The 22949-nt window shown below is 41.8% G+C and overlaps 1 protein-coding gene across 3 annotated transcripts in view; it reads left to right on the forward strand.

The window, feature by feature from the left end:
* Positions 1–22374, forward strand: part of USP37 (ubiquitin specific peptidase 37) — a 39349-nt gene extending 16975 nt beyond the window's left edge. For 2 of the 3 annotated variants that reach the window (XM_075028659.1, XM_075028660.1), the window contains exons 14-24: positions 785–864; positions 2203–2367; positions 3835–3900; positions 5078–5228; positions 9045–9297; positions 11708–11874; positions 13698–13758; positions 15964–16079; positions 17341–17410; positions 17789–17927; positions 18746–22374. In XM_075028659.1, coding sequence (XP_074884760.1) covers positions 785–864; positions 2203–2367; positions 3835–3900; positions 5078–5228; positions 9045–9297; positions 11708–11874; positions 13698–13758; positions 15964–16079; positions 17341–17410; positions 17789–17927; positions 18746–18833 — 1356 coding nt within the window. In that variant the 3' untranslated portion in view covers positions 18834–22374. The remainder of the gene's footprint in view (positions 1–784; positions 865–2202; positions 2368–3834; positions 3901–5077; positions 5229–9044; positions 9298–11707; positions 11875–13697; positions 13759–15963; positions 16080–17340; positions 17411–17788; positions 17928–18745) is intronic. The other variant, XM_075028661.1, reaches the window with a different exon arrangement.
* The last annotated feature ends 575 nt before the right edge of the window (positions 22375–22949 follow it).

Consider the following 22949-nt stretch of genomic DNA (forward strand, 5'->3'; position numbering starts at 1 on the left):
TAAAAAAATAGTTGTAATACGTGGATGCTCATCTTGTAAGTAGATCTTCAAGGTGAGGTTTCTGAAAGCTAAAAATGAGCCTTACGTCTGTGAATTAGTGTTGTGTTTTGTCATATCTTGAGACAGACCTGTGTTTTTTCTCCATTTACAGATAGTGGTTTCAACAGATAGAGTAATTGACATGCTTATTCCTCTAAAAGCTGGTGGAGGTCTTATACTTAAGATTTAAAAAATGGTTAAAATTGTAGTGGTGTCATTTGGCCTCACTTAAAGAAAAGGGCTGTAGAAATGTTTGATGGCTAAGTCATGTAATTTCAGCACAGTGATACTTCCCCTTTTGCTGTTTGTTCAAAACTCTACTCTGGTGCAGCACATCCTTGACAAGTTTAGATGAGGATAGCTTTTCAGGAGCAAAGTTGTAGTTTTGAACTAGAGAGAAAACTTCATGGCAAATTATCCTCCACCAAAGGTTATTAGGAAAAAAAAAAGCCAGTGTATGGGAGAGAAAACTGTAAACCTTGCAAGATTGTCCCCCCTCTTTGGAAGCTAATTTGTCTCAACCGTGGCTAATTCACTGGTCTGCAATAGACTTGCAGGAAAAACTCTGCTTGTATTAGTGGATATGTTGCCAGATTGTAAGGTTAGGTCATGTCGAAGGTGACTATAATTTTGAGTGTAACTGCTGTTTCAAAGAGCTTCCGTGACAGCCAAAAGCAATGTGCTTTCTGTTGAGATCTGCTTGATGGGTCTTTTATTCCATTAGTCATGTTTCTGTTCTAAACAGGCAGAGGAGATCGAGTATTCCTGTGAGAAGTGCAATGGAAAGTCTGCTGTTGTCACACACAAGTTCAACAGGCTTCCCAGGTAAATGTTGACATCTGTTCCTCTTTTTCATGGAAGCAGACATCACAAGTGCAAGCAAAAGTCCCTTGAAGAGTAAAGCTGGGAAAATGGGTGGGACAGCATGGGCAGTGGTCAGCCTGTGAGAAAGATGCACATGCAGACAGTACTCTTTATGATGTTCTTCAGTTTGCCTCTAAAGAAGCTCTCTTGGGTACACTGCAAAACTTCTTTCTTCCTCCCTATTGCTACACAAGGAGAGCTGAATTTTCCCCTCCGCCGTTTCTGGGGTGTGAGGGAAGCGGAAACAGTAAATATCTTCTGGAAGTTTAATATTTTGTGCTCAGCTGGCCTGATAGGCAGGACTGAGTTGGAAACATTAGTGCCAGAAGGTATATAGAGGGTTTTGCTTTGATCAGTTAATTCTTCCCATGTTGATACCTGTTTTCTGTCTTGGTAAGCATGGCACTTTGAGGAAGAAGGCAGACACTTTGAGTGTTAATGGCATGCTCAGTAGTTTCTGACCTCATGGTTGGGTTTAGTTCATTATTTAGAGTGGAGGTGCTTGGAGGTAGGGATCATTTTCTCATGTTAAAAGAGTCTGTTGGATGGACTTTATCTGGCCTATGTCCTTGTCCCAGGTATACTCATGCTGAACCCAGTAACTTGGTAGTTAGCTTGCATTTTGCTTAATTAGTCTTTATGCTAGCACTGCAAAACCCTTGTCAAAGTTTTTGAATATTAGCACAACATGAATGATGATACAGCTGCATGATCTAAATAGACAGTACAAAGTGCAGCATAAGGGAGAAGATTCAGTGTAAGGAGGCCTTTTCAGGCTCTTATGCTGTTGCGATCAAAAGCCCTCACAAACAAAGTGTTGTGAGATAAACCAAGTACACATCTTGCACTGGGCACCATTCTTCCTCAGTTTTGGGCAGTTGTGTGATCCCTCCATCACAGTCTTGAATGAATATCTGGGAGTAATATACTAGCATTCTGGCCTATAAAGTTTAATATTTTGTTTGTTTCCTACCTCTCACTGTGTAGCAGAAATAATGAGTTTGGTAAGAGCTGCTTGCTTCTTGACTGAAGAGCAAGGTGATGCAGATCAAAGTAGCAAGCCTCTTGAGCTGGCAGAGTCTGCACTCTGCACCTTGCACAAAGTTGAGTGATGGACAGGAGAGTAATTACCTGTCTTTTGCCATATAAAAGGTGGATAGTGTTCCCCTACCACCCCAAAGTAGTAATCCGTTTTTGAGTTGGGTGAATGCATTTTGTAAACAGGGCTACCTGGATTTTGAATAGGTTTTCTGACTTCTGTCTTGAGATTAATATTTGTCCTTCTCTCATATCTCTCAGGGTCCTGATTCTTCATCTGAAACGATACAGCTTCAATGTAGCATTGTCTCTCAATCATAAAGTTGGGCAGCAGGTTGTTATTCCAAGATACTTAACCCTGCTTTCACACTGTACGGAAAGCACTAGGCTGCCACTGACGCTGGGATGGAGTGTCCATTCTGCAGTGTAAGTGTACAACTTGTGATTGATCCATGCCGTGTTAAGCACATATGCCACAAGGTAGGCAGTTGTCAGATCTCCTCCAGAAGATGTCTGGGCAAGGAAACATTAAAATTACACAGCTTCAGATGTGCACTGCTGCTTTGTAATGATGCCATCATGAGAACATGTATGGAAAGGAAGCATGACAGCAGCAGTAGGAAGAGTTGGTGAGGCATTATCTAGGGAATATTTGGTAAGATTATATTCTTCACTGTCCTTGTAAGTAACTTTTTATCCTTAAGAGAGCTTCTGTTAGGAATTTCTAAAATTTATGCCTCTCAGTCCAAAATAACCTAGATTACCTTTCCCTTCACAGCACACTTAACTCTGCTTAGGAGATGTAACATCCTACCTTTTTCTGCTAATTTCCACTTGCACCTCCTGTGCTATCATTCATTTTTCATTGTCTTTCCTGTGCCACTGTAGTATCTGAACACTTCACATGCTGAAAATAGTCTCTCCTTTTCCCTGTGACAGTTATTTCTGTACAGCTGCTTGTCCTGAGACACAGAGATTAAACGTGCCATTCGTCACATAGGAAGTTTGTGGCAGAAGAGGGAACAAGAAACCCTCAGGTCTCTTGTGGTCCCTGCCTAGTGACATAACCACGGTAGCCGTAGTGAGTTAGGACACATCTGGTGTATATGTTCATCAGTGTGGCATGTGTTCTTGTGCTGAAGGTTTAGTAGTGTTTGAGATTTATGTGGGTGTTTCCCAAGAGTTTGCTTTAACAACAGAAATCTTAAACACAACAAACAGCTTAAGCTAACCAGAGCAGAAATATTAAAAAATATGTTCGAAATAGCTTTCCAATGGCTTTTTTTAGTCATTGAAAGCATTCTGATTGACCAGAGAGTGGAAGGGTAACTTAAGCTGGAGAGAAGCAGTCCTGGTTTGAGGGGGAAGGTTAGAAAAGATTTCTGCATTGGCAGCCATCTGGTGGACAGATGTGTAGTGATAGTGATGGACTTTGAGCAGCCCATGAAAGGATTAAGTGGAGGAGGAAGTTTGTTTAGAAGAATCTAGGTAAGGGAGGAGAAACGGAGACGTGGGACATGCCAGAAAACCGGCTGATCCAGACAGCAGCAGGAGACTGTGGTTTGGGAGCAGGAACTCAAGTGTTGGTGAGAATAAAAAATAAAGGAATGAGTTGTCTTGACATGGGAGCTTAAAGCCTTTAATTTGTGAGCTTGCCCCTAAGGGTGCATCACTAAGAAGTGAATCAAGTTTAAAGGATTATATATGGTTTTGAACAACTGTTGTATATTTATAGCGTGATGGAGTTACTACTCTACATCTAAGCAATTAGCAAGTACATAATGGTATTCTGCTTGTTTCTTTGGTCACGGATTTGCATGCATAGCAGACAAGTAAACACTTATTTTTTTAAAGACTGTAACTGCTGCAATAAATACTTTGCTTTTTTAATAGTTCCCGTCCATTGAAAGCCTCCCAAATGGTGAATTCCTGTACTATAAGCACTTCCACACCTTGTAGGTGAGTTATAGCTCTGAAATGCCCATGGCCTGGGGTTTCATGGGATAATTTTTGAGGCATTTTAAAATTTTCTAATTCTTCCTCTTTAATCTTTCCACTTTTTCTATTTGTTTTCTTTTCTTTCTATTTTTCTATTGTAGTAAATTATTTCAGCTACTGTCTTTTTTTCATATCTGAGTTTTATTGGTTGTATATGCTAGCTGAAATTAATATCAATGGTACAATTTGCCTAGTTGACGTGATCACCTTAGCATTTCTTTTGAGAGCCTTTGGAGACTTGTAAGTAAGCAAAGATTATTTTGTTTCAGACAGAAGGCAGGGCATCAGAGTGAGAACTACATTTAGTTTGTACAGATGATTTCTCAATGCCAGATATCTTAAGCTTACATTTGTAGTTGCAAGCCACATATATAAGAAACAAAATGGTTTCTAATTCTGTAGTCTAGCTCTTTATTCTGGTTCTATGGAGCCCCAATGTGTGTTCTGGGAACAGGTGGTTAGTTCCTTAAGTTTATTTGCAAAGATGAGAGAGCATTGTTTTTATGGGCTGTTTCGAAAGGCCAGTTTTTGTTACAGTGAAAAATGTGATATCACACTGGATAGTTTTGCATGGTGGAATCCTTAAAGACCAGATTTCTTAACTGAGCAGAAATCACAACTTCCCCAGACTCCCTTGTCTTCTGTTCTAGAGAAGCAAGAGTTTATCTTGATGAAAGAGCACACAGGAAAACTTGTGCAGATTTGTGCTTTTTATATGGTAGTAATGATGTTGGAAGTCCTGTGTCCAGCTTAGTTAACTTCAGAAGTCAAATGGTTTGTGCCGAGTTCTACATGTTACTGTGGACTCGACTCAAATGAGTACTGTCTGAGGTTGCTAGGTAATAAAGTGCAGAATCCTTGGCCTTAGAAGCAAGAGCCAGACACTGAGTAACTTTTAACGTTGTAAGCTGCTATTGCAGGCTTGAAGTAGGTATGTCAGTTAACCTAGTAAAATACACCTTTTCTGAAAACCCTGCCTGCTATGTTAATAAAATTGTCATTGTCAATTGTTGCAGTTTGCTCCCCAGATTTTACTGCCCCACAATATGAAAGTTGGGTGTGACATTTCTTTAACAGTTACTTTGAAACAGATTTGTACAATGCTATGAAGTTTTATAGCCATGTTTTTAATTTACAGAAAATACACTTTCAAGTCAAAGAGCTCTGCAGCACTCTATGTAGATTCTGACAGTGATGATGAGCCATTGAAACGCTCTGTTGCCCATAGCCAAAGGTTGTGTAACGTGCAGACTAGAGATCAGCAACAACTGCAAGAAGAGCCGGAAAAGGTAAGGAAAAAAACGCAAACTTTCATATACGGAGATCCTATATGTGCTCATGTCTGGCCTGTGCTTTTCTTAGCATAGACTGTGAGTAAAACTGATGTAAGATAAGTTTTTTCTCCTAATTAGCACTGCAATGCTGGAAGGGAGTGCTTTGCTAATTGACCTCTCTGTATAGTTGTCTTGGGTTCCCACTGGGAACAGAGGTAATTGCGTTGCAACTCCACTTCAGTTTTCAGGTTATGTATACCAGCTGCTTAGCAGTTTTGTCAGTCCTTTGGGTAACTTTCACTAATAATGTTCCCAAGCTGAAATATAATGGGCTGTCAATAATAAAATTATGCAGTAAAGACCTTGATTAAATTAGATCCAGTACAAGTTGAACTAGGCAAAATATTCAATTGAGAGAACTTCTTGCACATCCAATCTGTGTCCCCTTTCGAGTGTGGCTTTTTAAATGCTTTTAGAAACTGAAGCTATAGTCTTTGGAGGTGAACACATAGAAGTGTGTAGAGATCAAGTTCATTGGTGTAAAGGCACAGTTAACTTCAAATTGCCTTCAAGCTCTTCATTGTGACTAGTATTAATGTTGCCAAGATATTTTTTGCCTCTATTGGGGCAGTGTATTAGCAAGTAGATGAGTTATGTGGGAAGGAATGATGACCCAGAAGGGAAAACAAGAAGCTTAGAGGATTATATTGCAGTACTACTTTCTTCTATTAAGTGTTGCAGGCCTAGTGCTTAGGACAAGTGTCCTGCATCTCTGCTTCTCTAAAGTTTTTGACAATGTTCATGGGGTTATTTTAATCAAGCAGGGACTTGTGGTCTTGATTATGGCATTAAAGGACAGGAGTAAAGCTGGCTGAACAGCAATAGGTAACACGAGGAAGATACCTACAGTTTCTGATCTGATGGGAAGATCAAACCAAGGGAGGAACCTGATCCACTCAGTATTTAATAAATGATAAAATAGATAATGAGTATTAAATTCTCAGAAGACCCAGAGCTGGAAAGGGCTGCCAGTATGATGAAACTCAGAACTACAGTTAAGAATGATCTTGACAAATCTGAGAAATTGCATAAAAATAGGAGGGGTTGCTCGGTAGGAACAGGCTGAAGGTGCTAATCTTAGCAGGACTAATCGCCTGTAAATGCAGGATGGGAACAGCTGGGAAAGCAGTGGGCCTTCAGAAAGGGTGTGAAAGGTGACAGCTGGTCATGAGGTCAGGCTGGTTGAAAACAGAAGTGTATAGACAGAGGCATAGCCTGCAGGTTGTGTGAAGTAACCCTCCTTTTTTCCTCAACATTGAGCTCTAGCTGGAGTTCTGGATCCAGCTTTGGGCTCCGGACTGAAAAGAATTATACATTAATTGGAGAGGGGCCAGAGGAGAGGAACATGAATGGTCAGAGGTTTAGAAAGGAAGATTTTTGCGGAAAGAGCAGGCGAGTGAACTTGGGGGTTTTAGTTTTAGTTTAAGGAGAAATGTAAGCAGAGCTTGTGTCTTCAAGGAGGGGAAAGAAATGAATAGAAACACCTGAGTTGTTTTCCATGCCTGTGGTGGATAGAACAAGAAGTAATAGACCAAATTGCAGACAGTGATTTTTTTAGGTGACATGTTAGGGAAAAATTCCTGATGCTCAGGATGTGTAGGGATGGAATGGATTGTTTTGAGAGAAAGCAGAAAACCCTTTGCTGAAGGTCTCGGGAACAGGGTAGGCAACTACTGTCCTGCATGGCACATCTATAGCTGGCTGTGGGTGGGGAAAGGAAACTAGCTTGTCTTTGAAGTCCCTCTTATGTGTAGAAAAAGTATTCCAGACTGTCCTAAATTATTCTTCCTTGAGTTTTATTCGTGAGGAAGTGTAGGTAGTCTCTATCACACAAGCCCTGTGAGTGCAGAAATTGTGGGAATAAAGCCTATTAATTTGAATAGCAAATTAATTATAGGCTTTCCAGCCTGTTGTGGGAAAGAAACAGTGGTGATGATGATTCCACCTAAGTGACTTTATTCTTTGTGGCTGTGCACGATGGCCACTCCTCAACCACCAGCCTGACCAGCCATCTGTGATCATTAACAAGATCCGCTGCCCTTCTCAGTGTTGTCCTGAGAGGACCTGGTCCTGGTCCTTGGAAGTGGCATTACTGCTGCTGCACCGTTTCCCTTGGTATGCTTCTCGTAGCAGCTGTGGATGTGATTGCATTAGGGGCTTGGTAGTCACTTTGTATGGCCTGTATATCCCCTGTGGGGGACTGCTTGCAAAACAGTCCTGCCATGTGGGAGAACAGCTGGAACAGTGGGGGTGTACGACATTGGGTTGGCAGGGCAAATAGCAGTTACCCAGCTAAAGTGGGCAGAACTGCAATTTCTGTGATTTCTGCCTCTGCAGATGAAGTAGTATTTGAAGTACTTTTTAAAAATTCTTATTTAAAGCAGCCTGTATTAGAGCCTAAGCTACTTTAAAATCTATGCAAATAATTTCTAACAGAAAAGTTGTATTCGGATAATGCACAGATGCTGCCAAGTCTTTAAAGTCCAGCCACTGAATTAGTGGTAGTTGTTGGCAAAGTGCCTGGCACTAGGGTTTGCTGAAGAGCTAAACCAGTTTTGACATTAGTAGCCTACAGGTGTAGAGAGAGAAATCAGAAAGCTTAAAAAGCAGGTACTCTGCTTTCCTTATTCAGTGCATGAATAGATGTGAGGAGAGAGGTTTAAATTTGTCAGTTCTAATTCTTGGAGGGCATGATGTCTAGAGCAAGCAATTTAGTTGGCTAATTCATTTGCTAATCTTGTTTGATAAGCCAGTTTTAATACAAAATGTTTGCTGTATAAAACTAGCCTTGCTCATCAAAAGGTTGCTGTATTTAAGTAAAAAGCAGCAGTAAAATTGTATTTTTCATCATTTTAATGAAGTTTTGAAATCTATCCAAATGCAGTTTGGAATAAGACCTGAGTAAGTACATTCTGATAGAAACTATTTTTCCCCATTTTTAACATAATACAGGGGGGGAAAAATCTAAGCAGTGTAATTGTGTAAATATGTGTACATGGAGGTTAACCTCCTGGTTAACAGTTAATATTAAAATGATTGAAATTACTATATTAGTTGCAAGTCAGTATGGAGTAGGAGTTGATGAGTATCTGTTTTAGGAAAATAGCTAAAAAAGGAAAAATTCAGCTTACGAGTAAAGTGGTTTTCCTTTCTTCCAATTTAAAGTCATTCTGTTCTGCTTAGGAAAGAATAATTCCCTCCTTTCCCTGGTTAACTGTTTTCTTACTAGGTTTGCAGAGTCCTCCCCCCCGCCCCCCGCAAGATTTCATATGGCAAGTCTGCAGCACCAAACCTAATTTTAATTGCTCTTCATACCAGCCTGATTTCAGTTCCTATTCTTCCATCCCTGTGTTCAAGTTCAATTACTCTCATGTTGCTGCTTCAGCCTTTGTTAACAAACTTGCAATTTCACTACTTGTGCCTCAGCACTGACTTGCCAGAGGCTTGAGGATTCATCAGAATCTAAAGGTGGAACACGTGTTGAAGGAAAGGAAGGAAAAGGGAAGAGTTATTTTGTGTATGTTAATCCACAGGGCCTGTAAAAACTGGTTGTAGTTTATATTTAAATATTATTCCTTGGAGTGAATGTAGCTATGAAGGTTGTCTCTCCATGGAGTCTTACATAACTATCTGTTTAATGTTGACAGAGCCAAGCTCCCACTCCCTGGGTTAATAAAACAATAATTAAAAAAAAAATCTCCACAGAAATGTAAAGCTGGTGTTATATACCTGTTTATTCAAGCACTTAATCATAAGTCCATTCATCTGTAGGGTTCAAAAAGAAGTAAAATGGAGGGTGATAAACCTGAGCTGGGAAATGCTGGTTTTGATGGGATGAGTGAAGATGAGCTGCTAGCAGCTGTCTTAGAGATTAGCAAAAGGGAAGCTTCTCTGTCTCTGAGCCATGATGAAGATAAGCCCACAAGCAGCCCAGACACTGGTTTTGGAGACGACGAAATTCAGGAATTGCCAGAAAACCTGGAATCTGTGGAGATGGAGAAACCCAAAGCAGCATTAGACTCAGGTAAGGCAAAGTTACCATCTTAATTGGACTATAGCAAGCTAAAGCAGGTTACTGATAGTAGCAGGGTAGTAATGTATGGTGGCAGAATCTGGATGCAAGTCCACTGCTGAAACTGCTTGACTTCCTCAGAGTTTTCTTACAGTTTCCCTGTGTATAAAGTGTTAATTCATTGAACTATGAAAATGTATTTTCTTGTATGTCTGTCACCTTTCTGATAAAGGTAAAGTCATCTTCAGAGTTAATTTCCATTTTTTTTCTCTCACGATTAACACATGCATCCACTGGTTCCTGTACCAGACAATTCAATTTACTAAGATTTGGCAGTGTCTGGAACTTAATCTTCCGTAATCAGAAAGTATTTTCATTTCTGTAGCTGTGGCAGCCTGGGCAGCATGGTAGCAGTGTTCACGTTGCTGGTGTGCAAGAGTGATGTCTGGGGTGCATAAGACTAGAATGCTTTCCTAAATGGAGTTATTTTGTCACTAGTTACTAATAAATTTAACACGATCTCTGTAATTTTTTTCTAATGCTTTTTAATGTGAGAGTAGACCCTTGAGCATCAGAGACTCAGCATGTGAATTATGGCCTCTGACCCAGAAACACAGTTACGTACAACAAGGAGCCTGTTTGATCTCAGTGTGGGGAAATTGAGTGTCTTCCTTTAGTTGGCTGAAGGAAAGTGTTTATCGTTTGTTGTGTGCTATATGCTTTCAGTCAGATTTTTAATTCCACTAGCCTGGAAAAACAGGCCAACAATATGCCTGCCTTGTCCTCTGAGAGCCAGGAAGTTAAATATTAACAACAAAAAACCTCACTCTATTATCAAAAATCACACTTGTTTCAATGGACAGCTCTTGAGAGCTTTCATGTTGGAAGGCAGTGGATAAGAAAACTAAGTCTGTAGTCAGCCTTGTTTGTGCCCTACATTATATACATTAACGTTGTTTATGGTTGTGTGAAAGAGAGTTGTGAGTGTGTGGCCATGTAAATATCTCTCTCTCCAGGTTTTATTTGGAAAGTATAATGTAATTATTTGAAGGCTCTCTTGTGACACTTAAACAAAAAGTATGTGTTTAATAAAGGTTTCTATATTTTTTCATTAAGAATGCAGTTAACACTCAACATTGCATTCAGCTTTCTGTATTTGACTGTGTATGACCAAAACCCGCAAGTATTTCTCAGAGCATTGGCATTCAGATGAGGTATGTGTGTATGTTAAGTTACCAGTTACAGCAGCTGAACGTAACATGCCATGAGTTCACAATCCCATGTTCTATATAAAGGAAACTTAATTGCAACGATGCTTTGCTATATCAGACAAGATGATTCTAAATATGACTGATTTAACTTGGTCCATTTCTTGTTACCGCTAGTAATTTTTTTTGTAAACACTGAATAATTTGTGGTGCTTTCAGAAAAGGCTAATTTAGATATGACAGAAGATGTCTTTTCTGCTACATGAATCTCAAATAACAGTTGTATGAGTCAAGTGAGTATTTCTTCTTACATTGGAAGTTTTCAAAGGTCATGTAATAAATTCTGTTTTGTTTTTCATCTTAAGAGGATTAGACTGATGGATTATAGATTTGGTTCTGGTGGTCTTGTGTTTAAGAGGTCACAGATACTGAGAGTGCCTTGTATAATCCTTGCTAATAACTAATGAGCAGATGTTGAAGTCTGCACAGGGCAAAACTATGAAGTTTCACGTGTTGTTGCATGATAGCTGTTGGAGCAGGTTCTGATTTCTTTCTCAGCTGCAAGCAAATGGGAGAATCAAAGTGTCCTGCAACTGCAGGAGGTGTATGCAGTGGTTGAATGAATGTTCATTCCAGAAGTTTTATAAAATACTTCTGCCATAGCGTTCACTTTAAAGGTGAACTGAAAAGTTATAATCTTCTTGCACTTGTAAAGCTGTAGATAGTGTTCACAGGATTGAGGCTCTTACCTGATGCAAAAAGTTGACAGATTTAAACAGTGCTTGAGATTTATGCTTCCTTCTGTCTTACATATGATTTGGCTTTAATTGTGGTTTCATCTGTAGTACTCCAAGGTACAATATGCAATGCAAATTTTTATAATCCATGGTTCCTTCTAGACAAATTCAAGTGTCAGATTCATGACTGCAGAAACCTAGTGGGGTGTGACATCTTACTTTAACTAAAGTTGCTGTTTCTGACTGAACATAAAAGGCTAAGAGAACAGGTTCAGGGATTAATCACATGGTTCATCCTACACCTGTTAAAATAAGCATAAGACTGTTTTGGAGCTTTTTCCATTTTACTCGTGTGGGGTTTTTATGGCTGGTGAGCTCTCCCTGTCAGTAGATGTCAGTGTGCTGCAAGGATTTAAAGAGGATTTAGCTGGTAACAGAAGACCCAGGAAAGCATAACTGTACTTTCTGATTCCTTAGGTCCTGCCAATTTCACTGAGATAACTAAAGATTTTGATGAGAATAAGGAAAACAAAACTCCGGAAGGCTCCCAGGGGGAGGTTGACTGGCTGCAGCAGTACGATATGGAGAGAGAGAGGGAAGAACAAGAACTTCAGCAGGCACTGGCTCAAAGCCTTCAAGAGCAAGTAAGAAATAAAGTTTGCTTCCTTGGGTTATCTTCCCCAGCACTGGAAACCTGATGGCTAAAGGAAAAGCTTGTGTTCAGGCAGTAATTGCAAAGGGATTCTGCTGCTTTTTTGAGAGAATCAGATGAAAAAAGATTTGGGTTTCTTTTAGCTCCAGTGTCAGTAGAGTGGCAGCTCTGGATACATCTGGGCATGTTTTGTAAGTGCTTTGGAAACCATATATCACATCACAGACCTGCAGATTTCTCAAAGCTTTCCCTGCACATTTATACACTGGCTTGTAACATTATATGAAAAAGATGATAAACTGAACTAAACTCTTACTATCTGTCACCGAGATCCAAGCCCACCTTTAGCTTCCCTGGCAGTTGCTGCTTGAAGCATGCCATGTCAAGACTCAAAGTGAAAGAGGCAGGTTTCAAAGCAAACACTAAGAACGGCCATGCCAGGTCAGGTTAAAGATCTGTCTATCCCAGTGCCTTGTTTCTGGTACTAGCAAGTAGGGGATGCTTAGTGAAGAATATAGGAACTGAGCATTTATGTGATCCTTCCCTGTTAGTAAATTGGAAAAAGGATCCCAAATAATTTAGTCGAAAACAAGTCCTTTAAATTAGACTTGGAAAGAATTAGGATCTCGGGTTATGTGCTAACCATCTGTATTCCACGTGAATTTCAAGACCTGTAAACTGATTTCCACAAGTTTAACCAAGCTGCCGAGAGTGAAGCAAGTACTTAGCCAGGTCTTTCTTTAAATAGGTGCCCTTGTCTGCTCTCTATTAATACTAAAGCTGTCATGGTTTTCCTTATGAGATCTGATGTTTCCATGGCTCTTGGATTTTTCTCTCCCATTACTCATTATGAGATGCTGGTTGGTATGTTCCATGCCAGATGTAGCTTTGATTCAGCGATGTTGAGTAGTTTAACAAAGATTCCCAAATGCTTTAGAAATAGTGAGATAAAAGGCCTCATGCTAATAATGTAAAACTGCTCTTTGAGCATTGTTCTGCTACAGTTCTGAAGTGAAAATCTGCTATTCTAATGATTCAAGCATGGAAATGTGGTAGCTGTGCTTATCTTGATTTGAAATACATAGTTAGGGTTCTGCGTTCAGGTGCACTGAAAGCATTCAAACCCTGAATTAAGAAGCCAGCTCATTAAATATTATTGACTGGCTTGCTGTAGCTCTGGGCTTTCAAGAGTGGTGGGAGGAACAGGGACATGATATTATTCAAATATTAGAAGGGTTTGTTGACTTGAGGTTTCTTTGCTACTTGCTCATTGCAATATTTTTAGTACCTGGTTCTTTAGTGGTGTCTTTTTTTTGCATCCTGCCTTTGTGAGTTACACCTGTTACATAGAACCACTGGCTCTACTTTCAAATGGCTTAAAAATAATAAAATCTGTCAGGATTTAACGACTCTGTCCTCAGCTGGCTTTGAGCAGAAGTAGTCTAAATTTTGTTGAAGTGTCAGGAGCTTTGTGTGTAAGTGACAGCTTTCCTTAGCGAAGGTTGCAAATTCATTCAGATGCTTTTCAAATTAATGATCCAGAGAAAGCGTTCGGTGTTACTAGAGACTTGCTCTGCTGCATACCAAACTTCAGGAGCTTTGACGAGTCTTAATGAAGGTTTGTCCCAGGTTCTGTTTCACGGGAACATTGGACTCTTGCTGGTTGCAAACATTCCTTCACACAGAACCTTTAATTTACAATGTCAGGTTTGTTGTAGAAACCAGAGCAGCACAGTTTCAATGGAAAAAGAGCACCACAAGAATTTTAAACAGTAAAGTGTCTCAATGAGCTAAGTTTTGTTCTCTTCCCATTAGGAGGCACGAGAACAAAAAGAGGATGATGACCTTAAACGAGCCACGGAATTAAGTCTACAAGGTGAAACTTATTTAACTTCTTCCAGGATGTTGTTTTTGAGAGAAAATAGATCTGTATGTATGAGTGCAGCTCCTGAGTGTCTGTAAGACAGCTGGCATTTCGTGTTCTTTTGGTGTGTGCTTTGCTGTGTTTGGCTTTGCTCAGGTCAGCTTTTCTTGCTCTTGGTTGTGAAGGCAAATGCCAGGAAAAACTTAATATGAAAAATTACTTATTTCAGTCTCTTGAGTTTTTAATTAGATATAGATATATAGACAGATATATGTAATATATTATATTAAATATATATAATATATATTTAATGTATAATATTAATCTAGAGAGAGCAAAATGGACTTTGAAATTTTGCATTCCCAGCAGAAGCCAGCATGCTAATTGCCCTAGTCAGAGCATAAGGATTATTTCTTACTTGCATTGATATTTTAGTGCTGATTAATGAATGCACTGGCCTTGCCCAGGAGAATGAGTAAGTGCTGTATCTGTTTGATACAGGACAGGAGGGAGACAGACCTCACTGCAAGGTATAGCTGTTGGCAGTGAAAAAAGAAACCCAAAATACACTATCTGTCTTCTCCAAATCCAGACAGTGTGGTGAGCCTCAGGCACTGTTTAACATTTGTGTGAGGCTGGCATGTGAGTGATTTCATTCAATCTGGCAGAGCAAAGCATAACCAAGAGAAAATTCCTGCTCCAAAGAGGGAGAGGGAGGGGTAATGAAATACTGTGTTAAGGTACTTGTAGTTGCTCAGGCACCTTTAAAGGCCCTAGGTTATTACTGGATAAACCTATGTCTGCTTCTGAAGGGACGTAAGTTGAATGCTGCTTAAGCATCCTTCAGCCTGAGGTCTGTCCCCTGATGAGCTCTGGCAGACTGACTGCCCAGTCCCTCTCAGGTCTTCCTTGATTCTTGTGTCCAGGAAGAATTCAAGGCTAGCAAGCTTTCCTCCTCCTGATTTGCAGTTGCTTGACTTAAACATGAGCATTGCCTTGTGCTTCTCAACTTGCTACTGTCTCATTTGTAAGGCTTCAGCCAGCATTTATTCAAGGAGATGCTAATAATCTTGAATATATAGCTGGTAGTATTTGTCTTAGGAAGGTTCCCAATGGTGCTGCAATCAAAGAACCGCTAGTCATCCAGAGACCGTTGAAGTGGCATTTAGCAATACCTGTGGCAAGTGCTTCATGCAGAGACCTATCTACGTGGCTGTGTTTCTTGGCTGTAGTCTAGCTTACAACAGCCCGAATAAGTGTGGAAACCAGCAGTAAAATATTCTCAGTTAAAGGGATTCATCTATAAACTTCCCGAGAAGATTATGCTAATCCAGCGTCTGATGATTTAACAGGGCAAGCAATGTGAGAATCACTTTGGCAAAACATCTCCATCATAACTGGCATGATAGTCTCTTTAAAAAAAAGAAAAAAAAAAAAAAATCCTGAGCAGTGTCCTGTTAATCTCAACTTTTCATCCACCCAGGACTCCATAGTTTTAATTTAGCTGGTGAAAGCATAGCTACTTCTCCTAATGAGTACTGTACAAAATCTTAAATTAGTCGGGTAGCTGCCGAATCCCAGGAAGTTTGGAACAGCGTGTACAGGGAGCAGTGGTGCCTTCCGGCTCTTTACAGAAAGCTGCCTGCATTTTGCTCAGCCAAGCAAACTGGAAGTTCCTGCAGTGAGCAGCCTTCTTACCGTTGAAAACAATGAAAAGATGCCTGCTGCCAGCAGTAGCATTTTGATGCCAGTTTTAATTGAAAAATGCACTTTGTTAATGCAACTTACAGTTAAAACTGTAATTCATAGCTTCTTGTTGCAGAAACTTAGAGTTCACTGACCAGACTGGCTGTACTTCTTTTAACGTCAGTTCTGGCTGCAGACCACTGGTGCTCTGGAGCGAATGGGGGGTTTAAAGGCTCTTTTATCACCCAGCTGTCATTGCCATAGTGCCCTTTTGTAGAAGTATGAGAGAGATGATGCTAAAATTAATTCTGTAGTCCAAGATACTTTTCTTAACTATTGCTCTGACAAGTTGGGGAAGGGAGAGAGTTTTTATTTGGAAATTCCAGTATCTCCTGCTTTCCTTGGAAAGGAAGCTTGAAACATTAGCATTTTATTGTGCTTGTTTATGTGGGTAGATACACCTCAACCTGTTGTGAACTCCTGTGTGTGCCATGGCTTCTCACACCATATCATTGTTTCCATGCTATCTAGAGTTCAACAGCTCTCTCCTGGACAGTGTTGGTTCTGATGAAGACTCTGGGAATGAGGATATTCTTGACATGGAGTATTCAGAAGCTGAAGCAGAAGAGCTGAAAAGAAATGCTGAGGTGTGATCTATGATTGCAAAAGCCAACTGAGAAATACACCCTTCTTTACCATCAGTTTAGTGTTGGAAGTAGTTTTACAAAGCAAGTGCAGAGTCTAGAAAGGTCTTTTATGTTCAAAAGTGAAAAGATAGAAAATTTCTATCCTTAAGAGACTGTCCTATTGTGTTATTTTAATTTCAAAAAAACCCAAAACAAAACAGCTGCAGACACCCTCTGAGTTTCTCTAAGATGTGTATAATGGTGAAAAGGAAACAGTAATTTTATACCAGAAATGTTCCAGTGCATTTAAAGCAATGAGCCTGAAATTCTTACTTACAGAGAGAGAGGACTTCTGCCAGCGTGGTAGTTTAATTGCAGTGCCATAGGCTTCTAGATCCTGCACCACCAGAACTGAGAAGTTGTGGCGAGATCTTACTCCCATTAGGTGAAACGTAACTGTAACCTAGGCTGTGCTGCCAGCCGCTGGCACACTCAGACTCCACACTGCAGTGTTGTGAAAGTTGCCTGCTTGCCTCAGTGGGAGGAGTACTGTGTAGAGTGGAAAAGGTTAAATAATTGGAGTTTCTTTGAGCAGTTTTTATTTTCTTACAATTCTTTACCAATTACCTTACCCTTAAACCACAAGTTACATTTTTAATAGTGTTGTCAGTGAATCTTATCAGTAACATCTCCTGGTCAGAGAGGATTAAAAAATAATTGTCAAAAGCTAGTTACCACTATTTAGTTTTATTGTCAGTGAATAGACAGAGCATGTTTCCTGCATGCAAAGAAGGCATTGTCTGCTGACATTACGGGTGCATGACAGGAGAAGCTGGGCTACATATGCAGTATTAGCTGTTAAACCTGTGTACCATTATCAAGGGTATTTGTCTGATATTTCAGAAGTAAGCATGGTGTTCCCTTTTTTGCTTGTCTATATTTATTTGGTGGATTAATTCTGACATCAGTGGAAGTCACTCAGGAAATAGTTGTTTAGAAAACTTTGCAGTGTAAAGCTCGTGTCAGCATCTGTTGTGAGGTCAGAGTGGCTCCTTTGCATGTTCATTGGCTTGCTGAAAGATTAAATAAGATGGGAGGCTTTTTCCCACTTCTGGAAGGACTGCTTGTTTGGTCTGAAACAGGGTGTCTGTTTCTGTAATCCTTGACTGGGTTGCAGCTTTGAATACAGTAGCCAAAGCTGGTATCTCGGGTATAAATCATCTTGTCCTTTTGGGGGACAAAAGTGAATGCCTAAAAGCTTTAATTGAACTTCCCCCCCCAGACAGGAGAGCTTCCCCACTCCTATCGTCTCATCAGCATCGTCAGCCATATCGGAAGCACATCATCTTCAGGTAAAAGATACCACATTTTATTCTTCATCTTTTATCTAGCTTAAAAAATCCGTAATACAGAATTACCATAGAAGGATTATTTGCAGAGAAGATTTCAGGCAGCAAAGCAAGTCTTCCATCATGGCTTGCTGGTGGGGGAGCAGGTTGAGGATGTCGTGGTGCCTAACACTCAGCATGTGGATGACGTAGTGCTTGTGGGGTCCATGGAATTGCTTGTGCTTGTTACCAGCTCATTGACCAGGAGTGATGGAGGGAGCAGGATCTTAAGGGTCTTTTAGCATTTAAATCTGACATAGGTCTCTGGGCTGAGGTATCTAGCTAACCAGCTTACTGGTTGAACTGCAGCATGAAAAGAAAGGTGCGTTCTGTGTTTTTAAGGTCATTACATCAGTGATGTCTATGATATCAAGAAGCAGTCCTGGTTCACCTACAATGACCTGGAAGTGTCTAGAACTCTAGAGGCCACCGTTCAGTGTGACAGAGACCGAAGCGGCTACATCTTCTTCTACATGCACAAGTAGGTGTCTTGGGGAATTTTGCTGCTAGTAGTAACCTGCTGTTTGTGAGGAAGAGGGCTTCTCTTCTTCGTCTAGTCCTCTTTGCTGGGATGTAAAGTATCTCCATGTATTTGTCAGAAGAAAGCATAATCAGAATTATATGCAACAATGACAAAACTGAAGTGCTCCAAGTTCAGAGGCATGGAATTGTATGTCACTAATACATAGGGTTTTAACAAGATGCATTAAATCATCTTTTAAGAAGAGGATTCAGTGTCTCAGCTATGCATTCGTTGCATGAGGAATCATAAAGGAGCTTGGGTTTTTCCCTTAAGTGCTGTGATATCTGTAAATGCCCTTATCCCTGCTCCTAGCGGTTGTGTTGTTGCAGCCGTGGTCGTCTCAGGACACGGGCAAGAGGGGGTTTGTAGGTAGAAGTGATACCTTTTCAGGCACACAGAACTGAAGAAGGGGGTTTGTGCCTCAGTTTGTCCCCTTCTCTCTTTACTGGTTGCTATAATAAAGGATGTTACTTCATCTACAGACTGTGTCCTGTGTTGCTTCTGATCCTTTTACCAGCCAGGAGTTATTTTCACTATTGTTACTGTTCTTTGAGGCTTGCCACTGACCTTACTCATTGTAATAATAAATGAAAAAAAAGTTCTGTGGGATATAAGGAGCCTTGCTTAGAGATGCCAGATAAGACACCTTTCTCTGCCAGGATCTGTGACACTTGAGTTTGTGGATTAAATCCAGTTGCCGATTCCCTCGGGGCTGTCTTATGTAGCGGTTTGTTGTTGTACATAAGTTTCACTATTGGTCTTTCCCTCTGTCCTAGGGATATCTTCGATGAGTTACTAGAAACAGAAAAAAATGCACAGCCACTTAGCATGGAAGTAGGAAGATCGGTTCGTCAGCCTCTGTGAAGAGTAAAACACCTTGTTCCTCCTGAGGAACAAGGAAGATTCTGAACTTGTGCCAGAGACACAGGAGTAACAAACAGCTCAGGGCCAAAACAAGAGACAAAAGGTAGAAATACGGGACGCTTGGTTTGTTGAACCATCTGTGCAAGTCCTGGGCCTGAACCACGCGTTTAAACCTTGACATCCCAGAGCGATCCTCCTGTGGTGAAGTTTTTATTGTTCCTCAAATAATTTTGTCAGCATGGAGCCTTAAAGAGTTGCATCAAGCCACAAGACTACAGCTGCTCATAAACTGATATAAAAAAAAAAAAGTGCAAAAAGAGACTCAACTTTAAAAGCCCACTCACATATGAGACGTGAGTGGCGAAGATTTACATATCACTTGGCTTTTTTTTTTTTTTTTTTTTTCTCTCCAAGAGCAATTTAAGCAATAGATTCTGTAACCTGGCGTGTGTTGTGTTAGTAATATTCACTGGAAACCCAGATCACTGAGTACGCTCTTGCCAGTCATCTCGCTAACAGGCGTTTTGGAGTCACTCAAGCTGACGCATTTTGACATTCATGGGTTTGTAAGCGCTCTGCTATTTACATACAGTTCCAGGAAACAAACTGTTGGTGCTGTGGAATGTATTGCATACCTGGTGGCAGCTCTGTCATTTTTTTTTACACCATTCACTGTCATCCTCCTTTAGACCTGAGATTATATATGTGATTTCTTTCATTTTACAAGTTCTATTATTTGACTGCATTTTCTTCAATAAGGTTGTTGCCTAAGTACCATTTGGAGAGGAGAGGTCTCTCTTTGGGTGTGCAGTATTTTGCACTGAAGTTATATTGCTTAGGGCTGCTTTGATGTAACTCTGGGGGTAGGTGAACACCTGGAGCAGACTGAGAACAGTAGCAGGAGGTGAGCAACAGCCACTTCGCATCTTCTGTGAGGGAAAGAGTGTTCTGGCATTACCCTTTCTGCGCAGGCCTGGGTCATCGTGAATCAGAAATGGTGGGAAAAGGCAGGGTCTGCAGGGTAGCCCTTGGCAGTTGAATTGCTCTTTGATGGAACCATGGTCTTGCTTTGGTCTTCTCGTATCCCAGGGTAAGAGGGTTTTTACTGCAGCTATGCCTCTGTTCTCCTTTCTGAGGAGTGCAGAGTGCTCAAACTGTGAAACTTAAACCAGGTGGAAAGCTTTCAGAAAGCCCATGTTCAGCATTAACAGAATACGGTTAGGAAGAAGTGTTGCATTTTATTGGATTTAGAGACATGATGCTCCTTTTATAGCTTGTTTCAGCAGGGGGGGGATAAGCCTAGTGACTTCACTTTTTCAGCACCTTCGCACTTACTTAGCAAGGGCAGATGTTTTGTTTTGCTGGCATTTACTCATTTCAGAGAAATTGTTGCTGTTAAGCAGAGTAGTTGCTCTTGTTTTGGCCTCTAGTTATGATTTTTGCAGCTTGAGTTTTAGAGGTGAAAGACTTGTTTTAAAAAAAAAAAAACCACAACCAAAAAAACCCACCTTCTTTTGCTGTCAAGATAGTTTCTGGGTTTTTTAAACTATTGTTAGGAGTTTCTCAGGAATAAATCAGCTGAAGCAAAGCAGACAAAACCACCGATTTAGGAGACAGCAGGCACCTCTTTCATGGGCACTTCCACACTAGAGTTTATCCTAGCAGACTGGCAGGGGGATGATACCTCAGTGGCCTCTTCTCACCTCTGTGCGCATCAGTGAGCCACAGTCATCGGTAGTCCTCCCCAAGCCAAGTACTTTGGGGACCCCAGCGTGGTGAAAAGACTGACTGACCTTCCAGTCCACGTGTCGGATGAGCCCAGTGGACCTGGTCAGGGTGACATCTTTCTGGTTTCCAGGCTAGGAGTGAACATTTGGTTGTAAACATGATAGAGCATTTATCTTGTAAGATGCAGCCCATGTGGGTGTATATGTTAATTTATTACAAAGCATTATACTTTTCTATTGTCGATACTAATTTTGGTAGAATTCTGGGTAGCGGGAAGAGGCGGTGACATGGGAGTTGTCCTTTGAACTGATCGCCCCTGCGAATGTGATGAAGGGACTGCTCCGACCACAGGGCAAATTTGTATTCCCCAAGCGCATCCTATGCTAGTGCTGTAAATAACCGGTATTCCTGTAGTATCAGAAGTCAGCTCTGCTTTTCTGGGTGGCAAGGTTGTTTTTGCAAGGCGCTGCACTCCAGTTAATTTATAATAAAAGCAAACATTGCCTGACTTTTCAGTGCAGTAATTTTTGTTTAAAACCAGTTTTTGTTTGGATCAAGGTGCGAAAGCTGATGCTTGAAACCAGCGTTCCTTGTTTTATGAAAAGTTCTTGCTTATTATTCTAGCCATTAAGAATGTGCAGACATCTATTAATTAATTTAAGCTTTTTTGTTTGGCATGCGGCAGCTCAGTTGCACCTTCACTCTGGCAGGAGTGTCTGCAGAGCTCCTTCCTTGCAGAAGCCAGCTTTCTCCCTGTCCAAGAGCAGCGGGGGGAAGACGGTGTGTAATCCCCGAGGGGCGTGCTGCCCACCAGCTCTAACGTTCCCGATGCTCCCACTGTCGCAGCAGCAAGTTCAGTAAGGTCGTCCCTTCCAGGTGGGGATACCCATCGTGGGGGATAGGTAGGTGGAGAAGTTCAGCTGCGGTCCCTGAACACGTGCAAGCTCTTCCTCAGATATACAGAGTCGTGGTTAAACATTTACCCGCTCCTGAATCAACCTAGTTTAGTCCAAGTGTGATTCAGCATATAAACGCAAGGAACTCCCATCTTGCCGTTTCTCTCGCCCCTTCGTTGTTTGACTGCGATAATTTGGTCTTGATTTACTCCCCTACTCCGAGAGGTGCAAAACTGCTCGTGTCAATGAACTGGAGCTTGTGTGCACAGGTCCCTGGGGAGCCCTGGCCAGCGGGGCTGAACAAAGAGCCTTTGCAAAGCAAGGACTGGTTTCCCCACCGGAGCGGCAGGCTGAGACCAATGCGAGGAGCTGAGCAGGAGGAGGAGCGGGGGCTCTCCGACGCCTGGGGCCATTGCATTGCCTTCCACCTCCTGCTCGCTGCAGCGTGGATAACCATCACCCGTGCATCTTCCTTCTCATCCTGAGGAAGGGCTGATGGCCAGCCCCGCGCTTCCTGCTGCGGTTCACCGTGGCGCGGGGGCATGTGGGGATCACCGTGCTTAGTGGGGTTGGGGGCTGGGAATAACTCATCTGCTTTGTTTTCCTTTTAATTGAGCTAATTATCCCTGTAATTTCCCGCCAAAGAGAGAGAAAGGGGTGCGGGACCCCTGGCAGGTGCTGTCCATGTAGCTCTGCTGCTGGACTCCAGCCTTGCCTGCCGTGGGGTGGCTGCTGCAGGTTTCTGCCTGCACCCCAACTTTCTGGTTCTTTAAACTGTTGATGTGGAGCAGCACTTTTCTCTGTGTTTTAGCAGACCTGTTCCTCTCTATTCTTTACAGTTTTTGCTCTTGGGTTCCCTCCGCCCCTTTTTAAATGATGTGTAGATAGATTTTTGTGAAATTAAAACCTCTTTATTAACCCTCTCTTGGTTTGGGAATCATATTTCCACACCGTCTGGGCTGCTGCCTGCTGAACGCCGCAGATGGTGGGTACTGCACCTCCGCCCTGCATTTGCTGTTGGGACTTTGCTCAGTCGCCCAGGAACAGCATGTGCAGAGAGCACCCCTCTGGGGACCCCCCCAGCCCCTCTCTGGGTCCCCAACAGATCCAAAGGAGGAAGAAGATGCCCTCCTCCCCTCCCAGGGCAAGGACAAGGTGATCCCTGGTGTCTGTCCCCACACAGGGGCCATCCCCTCAGCCTGTGGCTTGTTGCTTTTACCTTTGGTACTGCACGTATTTACTGAGGTTCATGCGATAACGGAGGGAGCGGCTCCAGCTGTATACCAGACCTTTAGCCCTGAGCTGCAGCTGCTGGGGTGGGATGGGGGAGCCCTGGCTCCCTGGGGGTGCCCAGGGTGGGGGCAGCTTGTGCATCGCCTCTGAGCACAGGGGGGGCAAAGGAAGGACCCAGGGAAAAGGAGCTGAGGGTCCTTCCCTGCGCTGCCTCGGTGCCCGGTCAAGACCTCTGTCCCCCTGTGCCATCTCTTTGCCA

Source organism: Buteo buteo, chromosome 5 (assembly GCF_964188355.1).
Source record: "Buteo buteo chromosome 5, bButBut1.hap1.1, whole genome shotgun sequence".
NCBI lineage: Eukaryota > Metazoa > Chordata > Aves > Accipitriformes > Accipitridae > Buteo > Buteo buteo.